Genomic DNA, 15,457 nt, shown 5'->3' on the forward strand with positions numbered 1-15,457 from the left:
TTGACTCTTTGCAAACTGGAATCCATTTATCCGGAGGCTGCATTCATTGTAGCTGGGGATTTTAACAAGGCTAATCTGAAAACAAGACTCCCTAAATTGTATCAGCATATCGATTGCGCAACCAGGGCTGGAAAAACCTTGGATCACTGCTAGTCTAACTTCCGCGACGCATATAAGGCCCTGCCCCGCCCTCCTTTCGGAAAAGCTGACCACGACTCCATTTTGTTGATCCCTGCCTACAGACAGAAACTAAAACAAGAAGCTCCCGCGCTGAGGTCTGTTCAATGCTGGTCCGACCAATCTGATTCCACACTCCAAGACTGCTTCCATCACGTGGACTGGGATATGTTTTGTATTGCGTCAGACAACAACATTGACGAATACGCTGATTCGGTGAGCGAGTTCATTAGACCGTGCGTTGAAGATGTCGTTCCCATAGCAACGATTAAAACATTCCCAAACCAGAAACCGTGGATTGATGGCAGCATTTGCGTGAAACTGAAAGCCCGAACCACTGCTTTTAATCAGGGCAAGGTGACAGGGAACATGACCGAATACAAACAGTGTAACTATTCCCTCCGCAAGGCAATCAAACAAGCTAAGCGTCAGTATAGAGACAAAGTAGAATCTCAATTCAACGGCTCAGACACGAGGTATGTGGCAGGGTCTACAGTCAATCACGGATTACAAAAAGAAAACCAGCCCCGTCATGGACCAGGATGTCTTGCTCCCAGGCAGACTAAATAACTTTTTTGCCCGCTTTGAGGACAATACAGTGGCACTGACACGGCCCGCAACTAAAACATGCGGACTCTCCTTCACTGCAGCCGACGTGAGGAAAACATTTAAACGTGTCAACCCTCGCAAGGCTGCAGGCCCAGACAGCATCCCCAGCCGCGCCCTCAGAGCATGCGCAGACCAGCTGGCTGGTGTGTTTACGGACATATTCAATCAATCCCTATCCCAGTCTGTTGTTCCCACATGCTTCAAGAGGGCCACCATTGTTCCTGTTCCCAAGAAAGCTAAGGTAACTGAGCTAAACGACTACCGCCCCGTAGCACTCACTTCCGTCATCATGAAGTGCTTTTAGAGACTAGTCAAGGACCATATCACCTCCACCCTACCTGACACCCTAGACCCACTCCAATTTGCTTACCGCCCAAATAGGTCCACAGACGATGCAATCTCAACCACAGTGCACACTGCCCTAACCCATCTGGACAAGAGGAATACCTATGTGAGAATGCTGTTCATCGACTACAGCTCGGCATTTAACACCATAGTGCCCTCCTAGCCCTGTGCAACTGGGTACTGGACTTCCTGACGGGCCGCCCCCAGGTGGTGAGGGTAGGCAACAACATTTCCACCCCGCTGATCCTCAACACTGAGGCCCCACAAGGGTGCGTTCTGAGCCCTCTCCTGTACTCCCTGTTCACCCACGACTGCGTGGCCACGCACGCCTCCAACTCAATCATCAAGTTTGCGGACGACACAAGTGGTAGGCTTGATTACCAACAACGACGAGACGGCCTACAGGGAGGAGGTGAGGGCCCTCGGAGTGTGGTGTCAGGAAAATAACCTCACACTCAACGTCAACAAAACTAAGGAGATGATTGTGGACTTCAGGAAACAGCAGAGGGAGCACCCCCCTATCCACATCGATGGAACAGTAGTGGAGAGGGTAGTACGTTTTAAGTTCCTCGGCGTACACATCACAGACAAACTGAATTGGTCCACCCACACAGACAGCATCGTGAAGAAGGCGCAGCAGCGCCTCTTCAACCTCAGGAGGCTGAAGAAATTCGGCTTGTCACCTAAAGCCCTCACAAACTTCTACAGATGCACAATCGAGAGCATCCTGTCGGGCTGTATCACCGCCTGGTACGGCAACTGCTCCGCCCACAACCGTAAGGCTCTCCAGAGGGTAGTGAGGTCTGCACAACGCATCACCGGGGGCAAACTACCTGCCCTCCAGGACACCTACACCACCCGATGTCACAGGAAGGCCATAAAGATCATCAAGAACAACAACCACCCGAGCCACTGCCTGTTCACCCCGCTATCATCCAGAAGGCGAGGTCAGTACAGGTGCATCAAAGCTGGGACCGAGAGACTGAAAAACAGCTTCTATCTCAAGGCCATCAGACTGTTAAACAGCCACCACTAACATTGAGTAATCTCTAGCCACTTTAATAATAAAACATTGGATGTAATAAATGTGTCACTTTAAACAATGGCACTTTATACAATGTTTACATACCCTAAACTACTCCCCGTGTGTGTATATACTGTACTCTATACCATCTACTGCATCTTGCCTATGCCGTTCGACCATCGCTCATCCATATATTTTTATGTACATGTTCTTATTCATTCCTTTACACTTGTATGTATAAGTTAGTTGTTGTGAAATTTTTAGATTACTTGTTAGCTATTACTGCATTGTCGGAACTAGAAGCACAAGCATTTCGCTACACTCGCATTAACATCTGCTAACCATGTGTATGTGACAAATAAAATTTGATTTGAGAATGCAATCGCTGAATTTATGTAGACATTCTAAAGTAAGTGTTTTGATAACTTTAAAATGTATTAACAGGTCCATGTAAAATAAACAACCATTTACATAATACCATAGAAGCCGTGTTCTCCTAATATAATAATGTGCACCTTTCATTGTCATTCCCAGATTCAGATACTGAGCCTATCGGCGTTTTGTCTGGTGGTAGTAAGGCTACCTTGACAAACATGTCAGTGGTCCTACCTTCCTGTGTGGTGTCCTGTATGCAACAGGGGACCCCTGATCCTGGTGCAGAATACACAGGGTTTCTCCCTCCCCACATACTGATACCTTTAGATTCAATCATGTAAAAAAAAAAAAAAAAGACCACATGGAAAAGTTGTCTAACATTTGAATGTCGAGTGCCAGGTATCTTTCCATTCAGAAACATCCGTATCAAGTCAGTCTGGACTTCATCACATCCTTTTGCAAGTCTCCATGTGCTGGCTCCAAACATGTTTCTGTGAACACATCTACACAGTCACTGTTCTGTTACGAATGGCAGTTAGGGATCTGACACTCAAACCTATATGTGTGTGTGTGTGTGTGTGTGCCAGGCTGCCGTCTGGCAAAAGCATCTCCCGTCAATCTGTAGAAATAAGCAGTTGAGGTAGAGTTCATCAGTGAAAAAAGGGTGTTGCTATTACTAGACAGCTGTACTATATTAGTAGTGATCCCCTCATTGTGTCTGTGTTGAGTGCCTGGTCTCTGCATCTGTGAACACACACACATACAGTCACTGTTCTATTACCAAGGGCAGTTAGGGATAGGTGATATCTTACATATACAGTGCCTTCAGAAAGTGTTCATATCCCTTGGCTTTTTCCAAATGTTGTTGTGATTTAAAAAAATGTAATTATCCATTAAAACATTCACTGGCCTATACACTAACCCATTATGTCAAAGTGAAATATGTTTTTTTTTTTTTTTTTTTTTTTACAAATTAAATGAAAAGCTGAAATGTCTTGAGTCAATAAGTATTCGATCCCTTTTTTTACGGCAAGCCTAAATCAATTCAGGAAGTAAAAATGTGCAAGGACTCCCTCTGTGTTTAACATGATTTGTGAATGACTACCTAATTTCTGTACCCCACACATAAAATTAATTATCTGTAAGGTCCCTCAGTCGAGCAGTATATTTCAGCCACAAAGACCAGGGAGGTTTTCCAATGACTTGCAAAGAAGGGCAACTAGTGGTAGAATAGCAGACATTGAACATGGTGAAGTTATTAATTACACTTTGGATGGTGTATCTATCTATGCACCTAGTCACTACAAAGATACAGGCGTCCTGCCTAACTCCGTTACCAGAGAGGAAGGAAACCGCTCAGGGAATTCACCATGAGGCTAATGGTGACTTTAAAACAGAGTTTAATAGCTGTGATAAACTGATGGAACAACAACATTGTAGTTACGCCACAATGCTAACATAATTAACATAGTGAAAAGTACTCCCTGTATATAGCCTCGTTACTGTTATTTTATTGTTGCTCTTTATTTTTATAGTTTATTTATTGTTTTACTTCAGTTTATTTAGTAAATACTTAACCAACAATGCAGTTAAGAAAAAAAACAAGTGTTAAGGGCTTGTAAGTAAGCATTTCACTGTAAGGTCTACACCGGTTTTGTATTCGGCACACGTGACAAATAAAATGTGATTTGATTTGTATTGAGGTAGGCTAGTTAGGCTAGCTAGTTAGTTGCTAGCTAACGTCAGCTATGCTAGCGATGGTAATGATGATCAAAATATATATGGTCTAGCTACCGGTATACTCACCACCACTGGGGACCAATGCACTCCAACCACCTATTTCACATATGGTCCTTCAGCAGGGCATGCAAACCAACTGGCTGGCTTTTCAGTCTAAAATGGCCATGCTCCTTTGACCACGTTGGGACGATTAAACAACGGAACCCCATTCAATGAAGGGAAGCGGAGGGGTGATTTGCAAGTGGAGTTTTTCAAAATGGGGTATGATTTATTGACAATTGTAATTCATACCCATCCTTAATTTACTCGTTGTGACGTACTGGGGTTCCAAACTCTGCTTTAGACAAGACTGACTTTATGACCAAAATTATCTTATTTACACTTTGCAGTATTTTGACACTAGAATAAATGATTCTGACTCATATTGATGCCAAAAACAATTTTTTTTTCTTCAAATGGAATAGTTGTTTTTTAGGGGAAGTTGCTCTTTAAGAAAATATAGTTTACTTAAGTCTATTGACGCACCTGTGTGTCAATCTAAGTAACATAATACAAAATCACCATCAAAATCTGTCAGTTTAAGTTTTTTTTTTGTATAGGCTTTGTCTCAATCCACCCCATCCGACTATGTTGGCCTTCTGATGGAACGTGGCCAAACTACAGTGGTGTTTGTCAGGCCATGAGACATCCCGAAAAATGTAGCGTCCCAACTGTTTGGCATGCAAGCTGTTATGAGCATTCTATGGAAAGGAGACACTCACGGACACGATTGTGTTTTCTGTTTTGCTCTACAACCCCCACAAGTTTAAAGGTAACCCATACAATCAAATGGATGACTGAAAAATCCTGGCTGTCCCCAGTCCACCTGGTCGTGCTGCTGCTCCAGTTTCAACTGTTCTGCCTGTGGCTATGGAACCCTGACCTGTTCACCGGATGTGCTACCTTGTCCTGGACATGCTGTTTTGACTCTCCCTCTCTCTCACTTATTTACATACATATACACACACACACCTGCTCTCTCAACCTCTGAATGCTTGACGATGAAAACCAACTGACATTTACTCCTGAGGTGCTGACCTGTTGCACCCTCTACAACCACTGATTATTATTTGACCCTGCTGGTCATCGTTGAACGTTTGAACATCTTGAAGAACGATCTGGCCTTGCACTCTTTATTATCTCCACCTGGCACAGCCATATGATGACTGGCCACCCATCACAGCCTGGTTCCTCTCTAGACTTCTTCCTAGGTTCCTGCCTTTTCTGGGGAGTTTTTACCAGCCACTGTGCTTCTACATCTGCATTGCTTGCTGTTTGGGGTTTTTGGCTGGGTTTCTGTAAGCACTTCGTGACATCTGCTGATGTATAAAGGGCTTTATAAATACATTTGAAAGAACCGTTCACTCTGGAGTCGGATGTTAACAGTGTGCAAGCTTGTTTCAAGTGAAAACTAGGCTGGTCTGATGCCAAAAATCGAAAGAAAGTTCTTGTCTACTTTACCCATATTTTCAAATCAAATCAAATGGTATTTGTCATGCTGAATACAACAGGTGTAGACCTTACAGTGAAATGCTTACTTACAAGCCCTTAACCAACAATGCAGTTAAGAAAAATAAGTCTTAAAGTATTTACTAAAATAAACTGAAGTAGTTTCCGTAATAGTCTAAAAACTCTACCATTAATGTAATTTAGTTAAACTACTACCAAGCTACTGCAAAATGTAGTTAAATTACTAGTTCAACTACATGCAGTTTAAGGTGTAATATGCAGAAATCGCTCTGCCATTTCCTGGTTGCAAAAATTCTAACAGTTGGCCTAATTTCAGTATACAGTAGGTGACAAAACAAGCAGTGCAGAGAATCATTGTACCATCTAAACCACTGTGCAATATCTTTTCAATAACCAAACATATTGTCTTTTCAGCTGATTGAAGCTGGTATACAAAACCGAAACTAAAAGACGTTAAAACGAAACTTAAGAATGGGAAGTATAGAAATAGCGCACACAGAACAGATCTACCACTTCTTAGTCTTGCTTTCAATTAGAATGAATGATCTTTCTGTGTGAATTTGGTCGGGTCGCTCAAAAAGTGACACATTGCAGCACAAAAAAATTATATTAATAATACAGTGAATTTATAACGCATTTTTCATTGAAAAACGATCTCAATGCTACAGTGAGTACATTAAAATAAATTAAAACAAGATGTAGAGAAAGGAAACAACTAGTCAGGGCTACTGACACATAACAAGCTGACGCTACAAGGGACAAGGACAACAAGGAACACCGCTATAACAGGCTTTTTATGCCATTTTTAAAGGAGCCTAGGGTCTGTGGTGCATTCCGGTCAAGCAGAAAGCCTGATCCCCCATGGAGCAAAGCTTGGTCCTGGGGGCGTGGAGGAGCAGGCTATTGCTCAATCTGATGTTGTGGGTGGGGAATGGGTGCACTGAAATGGATGCACTGGAATGTCAGCAGGATGGTTTTGAACTCGATTCTGAGATGGGGAACCAGTGCAGGAATGCCAGAACGGGGGTGATTTCTTGATGTTTACACACTCTTATCAGGAGGCGACAGGTAGCCTACCTTGTAACCGAAAGGTTGTTTGTTCAAATCCCTGATGGTTTCCCATGGTGAAAAATCTGTCGTTGTGTCCTTGAGCAAGGCACTTAACCCAGATTGTTCCTCTAAGTAAGAGTGTTTGCTAAAATACTGTAATGAACAAATGTAATCAGGATCCTGGCAGCGCCGTTCTGAATGTAATGGATCATCTGGAGACTCCTGCCAGGGTCCTGGTGAAGATGGCATTGCAGTAGTCCAGCCTTGAGGAGACCAATGGATTACAAAACAAATTTTGTGACTATATCAACAATGGACGAATGAAACGAATACCAAAACAGTTTTTGGGTAGAATTTTCCTTTTACGGTGAAAGAATGACGCTTTGCACAGATGTTTGATGTGATCAACGAAGGTCAGAGAGGAGTTCAGTTTAACGCCCATATTAGAAATTGTAGATGATAAAGGGATGTTCTGCCCTGCAACGGTGAGGTGGGTTATGGGTGACTGCTGGACCTGGTAAGGGGTGCCAACAGCACTTATCCAGCTCGGTTAAAGTCCTCTCCTCTGGGCTATTAGGATTCTGATTGGTCATATCAGAGCAGCTAGGAAAGTCCTCTATATGTCTGAGAGGACTGATGAGATTTTACAGGCAGTAGGGCAAAGTTATCTTTTCCCTCTCTCCAAGGTTGCGATTGGACAGTTGTTTCCTAAAGTCTGCTCTGACCGCTGTCTCTGATTAGGTCCACTAAACTAGATTTTCACTTCGGCATACCTTGAAAGTACGAAACAAATGAGTTGTTCATTCTGCGTATGGTGTGGGGGATCCTAAATCAAGTGCAAATTCCACACACCTGGGTCAGAAAATGGCAATCCTGCTTTTTGAATAATGTACACAGAATCAGAAGTGACTATTCCATCCCAAGCCTTAGTGGATAGGTCACAACAGATGGCCTTCTATTGGCAGTCATTCATAAAGTCTTGTTGGAACATGTTTTTTTACAAACAAAAAAAATATTTCTCCAATGCTCATATTACATTCTAATCAATGTTCCCTCATTTTGGGGGGCACTGAGCAAATTTTAAGTATTGTGAGCGGTAACTTGAACATTGTGAGAATTTACTGTGAACACAGTTTTAGACAGTAGCCAATAGGTTAGTGTGGCTATTGGAGCATAATGTAGGCCTACCAACATAACCAATGGAGCAAATCACATAACATTTTCACGTGAAATAGATTTTGATTTCTATGATATAGCCTACAGTAGCCTATACGTGGTGTTCAATGCAGGCCTACATTGCATGAGACTTTTAAAAACGTTTTTCCGTTATGAAGGGCTTGACATTAATTATTGTTTTACTTGGTCTGTAACACTATGGGCCAAATAAGTTCATGTCAATTGTATTGTGTTGTGTGATGCAAGAAACCACTTGACAAAATAAAATTCATTATTACCATACAGAGAATTAGACATTGTAGGCAACCCCTCCGCCTATTGGCTTATTTGCATATTCAAGTCTTTCTCAAAATACAACATTGCCCCTTTAATTAAGACAAGCTTTTTACCTGACTGGCTTTTCAAAGACAGCTTGAAATGTAGCCTACAGCTTTTGTGCTCTTGTAGGAAGTAGGTTCTCCCCATTGCTGTCCTATACTTAAATATAACTGGGCTAATAGCTCACAAAGAATATCAACAAATGTGCACACGCGCTACTCTGATCTGCACTGATTTGAAAAGCGCATTCACTTGAAAAAGCAATCTATATAGTGCAAACTAATGGGTCGAACTCCGGGAAGTTCTCGAGTCTCTGGAATGGCATTTCTTCTGCGCTGCAGTATTGAAGGAAGTGCACATCCTCCTCACACGTCCGCAGCTTAGAGGGAACATTGAATTTTATACCCAAAATGTTTACCCTGATCTTGATTGACATATATTTTCTAAACAAACACCAAAACCAATCCATTGATTTGTTTTAATAATGATATCTCAATAGATGTTGAATGATATGTGAGCAGGCGAAATCCATGGCGGGCTATGTTCAACCTCCCAGTCAATCAAATCAAAGCCCACCATAAGGCCTACATTATTGATGCTCGTGTTTACGCGCTGATCTTTTGTGTCTGACAAAGGCTTTGATGAGAGATCTGCATCTCTGTCTCTTTTTCTCCCCCGGTCCCTCTCCCGCTGAGCGGTTCAGTCATCATCACAGTGTTCTCTCCTCCTCCGCTGTTCTCTGATCAGGTTTATATAACCGAGTTTTCCACACTTGTCAGAGCATTCTGACATGAGTTACAATCTCTGTAATAGGGGCTCTCAGAAGGCCTTGTTTCAAAGGGGTTTGGTGAGGCTGCCTGTCTCTCCTCTGACAGACCTCAGGGTCTGCTTCCTGGCTGCCTGGCCGTCTCATCAGATACAACTTGATCCACTGCCAACGTGCTAACTTAGCTAAGAATAGGGTGAAGAGATGCTCAATCTGAGGACTTTATTAATGGGAAATCTGGTGCCGCCATCTCTCTCTCTCTCTTTCGCCCTCTCTCTCCCTTTCTCTCCTCCTCTCTCTTTACGTCGCGCGGTGGGGTTCCATTAACGATTCAGCACAGAGAGGCCTTGAGGAATTGAAAGCGACAGAGCAGAAAAAGAATTGAAATCTCCTAGCGAATAGAAAGGGGAGTGAGCGGGGGTCGGCGGGGCCAGGGAGGGAGGGAGGGCACAATACACAGAAAGGTGACTGGTGAGATGGGAAGATTAAGAAGATAGTCCGATGGAATACTGAACATATTTCAATGGTGATGGAGAAGTAAATGGAGGGATGGCAGGGGGCAAGAGAGGAGAGGTGTTAAAGAAAAGGAGAACCGACTGGAATTGGGTTTAGACCTGGGAAGGAGAGGGCAAAGAAGTATAGACTTAGGGATGTAGGGAGTGATGCAGGGTGTGTGTAATAAAGGCGTGGATGGAGTATGCTAATTTGTAGTTTGAATTATGAATGAGATAAATTACTTCTGCAGACGGAACTGTGAATATATGCACACTTTCACTCCCGCAAACCACTAAGTGATGATTTGATTTGATAATGGACTCTTTCGCCTTTTTCTCCTGTTTCCCCCTATGTCTCCTCAACTCTCTACTCCTAAATCAATTCAAGCTATGACACATTGACAGTAAAATCTATTTGAAAATAACTATGTTAAGTAATGAAATGTCACCATCACAATGTTTTTAAAAATAACCCTAGGAAGTAATGTCTAGACATGACAGAGTAGTGTGATGTTTGAATGATCAGACAATGATTGGTCCTCTTTCTTGGTGTTAATGCTTTATTTGTTGCGATGTTTTATTTCTATTTCTTTCCGGCTGACAGCTAAATACATCTTGTTTTCTTTTCAGGTTCTGGCAACATGGCGACTCTTTCTATTTGCTGTCAAAGTCCCCTCCAAGGTATTTCACCATTTGATTTTTAATAGACAAATAGTGTTTTTTTTTTAATGTATAATGAGTATGATGATGCTTGTGAGGATGATGTTTGTGTGGAAGATTATCCAAATAATATGTCAGTAAAGGGAATTTGGTCATATTGATCACTATAATAACTATCAATCGGATTTCAGATGGAGGTTACTTTCAACTTCCTGGAGATTCGGGCAATGAACACTTATCCAGATCATCAGGTGAGAAACTATTGTATTCCCTAAACCAACCATCTGCCTCATTTCACTGTTTCCATAAATACTGTATTTGTTTATCAAAACTCTTCAAAGGTTTCAGTTACAACTATATTCCCAAGATTGTTTGTTAATCAGGATAAATTTGTTTCAGCTCATTTGATCATTTCCTTTACTCTGCTTAAGTGTCTGGTCACTGAAGTCTCATCTCAATGATGTCAACTCCCCCTTTCAGGTTGTAATAGACACAGACAAGTCAACCCACTCCTTGAGACTGCAGTCACAAGACCACCTTGATCACATGATGAGCCATGTCAACTATGCCCTCTCAAGAATATTCAACAACTCTATGTATGCGTAAGTCTACCTTGTTTTATTTTATTACTCATAGCAAGGGCCAAGAGTTCTTCTGGACCATGTGACCTGAAAAGAAGAAACGTTGGGTTGTTAGATTCTAAATGAACAGAGTAAAACTCACAGACGACTAGTAAAGCTCAAACTAAGTTTATTCACCAACTGGGTCACACAGCTGCATAAGACAAAAACATATTTACACAAACACATATATTTATACCTTCCTCCTATGCTGAGTCTCCTCCTTGCACATCTGGACAGCCAATACATATGTTGCTAGACAGGACTTTAATGATGCTTGTTCTTTCTCACTTCATCTGACCTGACCTCGACCCAAATTCTTCACCCCTCCCCAACTCACGGCTGTCCTACCTTACCGGGTTGACAGAAACCAGACTGGGGCTCTTCTCCTCTCCATAGGATACCTAAGATTTAACAATAGCATGTTCTGATAGAATGTACTTTCTGCACTCGGTAGATTTCCATACCCTCAGTTCTAATATGGTAACATGAATAAGAATAGGGTCCAACTTATGACTTACTATCCCCTAGTACTACCGACCTTGCTATGTTGTCTGTAAGAAGAGTGACCTCTGTAACCCAATGTGAATAGTTACGGTATGGAATACAGATGTTAAAGACTACAAACAAATACAGATTGGAAAAGAGTCTGGAACTATGTCCCAGTGTTCTCCGAAATGTTAATAATCAACTAATACACTATAAATGAATTCACCGATTTTATTTGACTCCGCAAACGTGATGTGGGACATGATGTGGGACTGCCCCGGTGTAAAGACCTTCTGGTCACATGATGTGGGACTCCTCCTGTGTGAAGTCCTCCTGGTCACATGATGTGGGACTGCCCCAGTGTGAAGACCTCCTGGTCACATGATGTGGGACTGCCCCAGTGTGAAGACCTCCTGGTCACATGATGTGGGACTGCCCCAGTGTGAAGACCTCCTGGTCACATGATGTGGGACTGCCCCAGTGTGAAGACCTCCTGGTCACATGATGTGGGACTGCCCCAGTGTGAAGACCTTCTGGTCACAGGTTGCCAGGTCTGTGTCGAGCATAGTTGGTGCTGCCATTCTCCATCTCTACATTATATTATTGTTGAATGATGACTCTTCACTGACTCTCACAGTACCCCAGAAACGAGTATGGTTGTCTGAACTGACTGCGACAAAAATAGTATTAGTGACCAGATGGAAGCCTCCACATAAGTTCAGCATAACTCAATGGCTACAAAACCTCCTTGACATTCTTTCAATAGAGCTCTCTATAGCTTGTGTGATTGAATTTATAAATTGTATTTTGAATATCAGTATAGAATATCGATGTACTCTATGCAGGCTGATTCTATTCATGTGTGCCGTGGTCCCACAAACAATTATATAAACATAAGATGAGTTACCCATGATGTTTTGTTTTATACATAGATACAGTGCCTTGCGAAAGTATTCTGGCCCCTTGAACTTTGCGACCTTTTGCCACATTTCAGGCTTCAAACATAAAGATATAAAACTGTATTTTTTTGTGAAGAATCAACAACAAGTGGGACACAATCATGAAGTGGAATGACATTTATTGGATATTTCAAACTTTTTTAACAAATCAAAAACTGAAAAATTGGGCGTGCAAAATGATTCAGCCCCTTTACTTTCAGTGCAGTAAACTCTCTCCAGAAGTTCAGTGAGGATCTCTGAATGATCCAATGTTGACCTAAATGACTAATGATGATAAATACAATCCACCTGTGTGTAATCAAGTCTCCGTATAAATGCACCTGCACTGTGATAGTCTCAGAGGTCCGTTAAAAGCGCAGAGAGCATCATGAAGAACAAGGAACACACCAGGCAGGTCCGAGATACTGTTGTGAAGAAGTTTAAAGCCGGATTTGGATACAAAAAGATTTCCCAAGCTTTAAACATCCCAAGGAGCACTGTGCAAGCGATAATATTGAAATGGAAGGAGTATCAGACCACTGCAAATCTACCAAGACCTGGCCGTCCCTCTAAACTTTCAGCTCATACAAGGAGAAGACTGATCAGAGATGCAGCCAAGAGGCCCATGATCACTCTGGATGAACTGCAGAGATCTACAGCTGAGGTGGGAGACTCTGTCCATAGGACAACAATCAGTCGTATATTGCACAAATCTGGCCTTTATGGAAGAGTGGCAAGAAGAAAGCCATTTCTTAAAGATATCCATAAAAAGTGTTGTTTAAAGTTTGCCACAAGCCACCTGGGAGACACACCAAACATGTGGAAGAAGGTGCTCTGGTCAGATGAAACCAAAATTTAACTTTTTGGCAACAATGCAAAACGTTATGTTTGGCGTAAAAGCAACACAGCTGAACACACCATCCCCACTGTCAAACATGGTGGTGGCAGCATCATGGTTTGGGCCTGCTTTTCTTCAGCAGGGACAGGGAAGATGGTTAAAATTGATGGGAAGATGGATGGAGCCAAATACAGGACCATTCTGGAAGAAAACCTGATGGAGTCTGCAAAAGACCTGAGACTGGGACAGAGATTTGTCTTTCAACAAGACAATGATTCAAAACATAAAGCAAAATCTACAATGGAATGGTTCAAAAATAAACATATCCAGGTGTTAGAATGGCCAAGTCAAAGTCCAGACCTGAATCCAATCAAGAATCTGTGGAAAGAACTGAAAACTGCTGTTCACAAATGCTCTCCATCCAACCTCACTGAGCTCGAGCTGTTTTGCAAGGAGGAATGGGAAAAAATGTCAGTCTCTCGATGTGCAAAACTGATAGAGACATACCCCAAGCGACTTACAGCTGTAATCGCAGCAAAAGGTGGCGCCACAAAGTATTAACTTAAGGGGGCTGAATAATTTTGCACGCCCAATTTTTCAGTTTTTGATTTGTTAAAAAAGTTTGAAATATCCAATAAATGTCGTTCCACTTCATGATTGTGTCCCACTTGTTGTTGATTCTTCACAAAAAAATACAGTTTTATATCTTTATGTTTGAAGCCTGAAATGTGGCAAAAGGTCGCAAAGTTCAAGGGGGCCGAATACTTTCGCAAGGCACTGTATTTCCACAACATGAGCCCGAGGTGTGGAGAGAGGGAGGAATAGGAATGGGTTGCACCTGCTGAGATTGGGAGAGGGGAGATGGGACAGTTAGGACAAATAATGGTTATTTTATTTTCCTACTGTTTTTAGTTTCTTTATGTATGTACTTTTTGAATACTATTGCCTGTGTGTGTTCTGAACCCCTCAAAAAATGTTTTTTTGTAACAATACAAAGTTAGTCACAAAAAGGGATTGGCTGTGTTCTGGGTATTGACCTCTGAGAGGCTCATCCACAGCACAGTATATCACTTCCAAAATTACTGTTTTCCAGCAGATCAGATCATTTAACAGGATCCAGAGAAACTGTAGTTAAAGGAGCTAGAGTAAGTTAAAGTAATGGATTAAAGGTTAGTTAGGGTTATTGAACTAAGGATGATTAGGGTCAGAGATAACACCAGACAATAGGGTTGGATCTACTATACAACTTGGTTAAGGATACTGCGCATTTAATGTAGTAGTACAGTCACGTCACAAACATGCGTAATAAGTACTATATCCATATTTTCACTGACTGAGTTAATATCTTTCTTTTTCTTCTCTCCCTCAACTCTCTCTCTCTTTCAGTCCGGCCATCTGTCGAACAGAGGGGGACGTCTCTGATGGAGTCCAAAAGTTTTCACCAAACTCTGAATCATCTGTAGAGACTCAGAAAACCTGTGGTGAGCCGCCTACTCAGTCAATCAGTCAGAGTCATCACTCTGCTAGTCAGTCAGTCAGTCAGTCAGTCAGTCACTCGCTCACTCACTCACTCAATCTGTTCAGTCAGTGACACATTTTAAATTCACCTGGAGCATAATTGTATTCATTCATAAATTAATGAATCTATGACTGTATCTGATCAGTTATGATTTTAATGTATTTTAACTGAAGGTCTTTCATGATGTTGTCTTTAATCTCACCTCAATATTTACTTCCCCCCCTCTTTCTCTGTTTCTCTTTCATCTCTTGCCCCTTCTCCTTTTCCTCTCCTCACTTTCGCTCTCTCAGGCGGTTTCTCTGAGACCTACGCAGCTCTGTGTGACTATAATGGCATCGGCTGTAAGGAGGAAGTGCAGTGGGTAAGAATACCACTCTGTGGGCCTCCCAAGTGGCACACTGTTCTAAGGCATCGTAGTGTTGCGGCGTCACTACAGCCTTGGGTTCGATCCCAGGCTGTGTCACAACCGGAAGTGACTGGGAGTCTCATATGGCGGCGCACAATTGGACCAGCATCGTCCGGGTTTGGGGAGGGTTTGGCCGGGGGGGGCATCTGTATTCCATACCGTAACTATTGCTTGGTTCATCGAGCTCTAGCGACTCCTTGTGGTGGGCCGGGCGCCTGCAGGCTGACTTCGGTCGTCAGTTGAACAGCAATTCATCTGACACATTGGTGCAGCTGGCTTCCGGGTTACAGTAAGCGAGCAGGTGTTAAGAAGCGTGGCTTGCAGCGATGAGACAAGATCGTAATCATGAAATTGGGGGAAAAAAAGGGGTAACATTTTGAAGAAAAAAAAAGAAAAATAGACTA

At 42.4% G+C, this 15,457-nt stretch overlaps 1 protein-coding gene across 3 annotated transcripts in view; it reads left to right on the forward strand.

Moving 5' to 3' along the window:
* The window catches only part of LOC139387305 (capping protein, Arp2/3 and myosin-I linker protein 3-like), a 51,522-nt gene that overhangs the window by 6,637 nt on the left and 29,428 nt on the right, over positions 1-15,457 (forward strand). For all 3 annotated transcript variants that reach the window (XM_071133422.1, XM_071133423.1, XM_071133424.1), the window contains 5 exons: positions 10,214-10,264; positions 10,435-10,494; positions 10,724-10,845; positions 14,515-14,609; positions 14,938-15,008. In XM_071133422.1, coding sequence (XP_070989523.1) covers positions 10,214-10,264; positions 10,435-10,494; positions 10,724-10,845; positions 14,515-14,609; positions 14,938-15,008 — 399 coding nt within the window. The remainder of the gene's footprint in view (positions 1-10,213; positions 10,265-10,434; positions 10,495-10,723; positions 10,846-14,514; positions 14,610-14,937; positions 15,009-15,457) is intronic.

This window comes from Oncorhynchus clarkii, chromosome 28 (assembly GCF_045791955.1).
Source record: "Oncorhynchus clarkii lewisi isolate Uvic-CL-2024 chromosome 28, UVic_Ocla_1.0, whole genome shotgun sequence".
Classification (NCBI taxonomy): domain Eukaryota; kingdom Metazoa; phylum Chordata; class Actinopteri; order Salmoniformes; family Salmonidae; genus Oncorhynchus; species Oncorhynchus clarkii.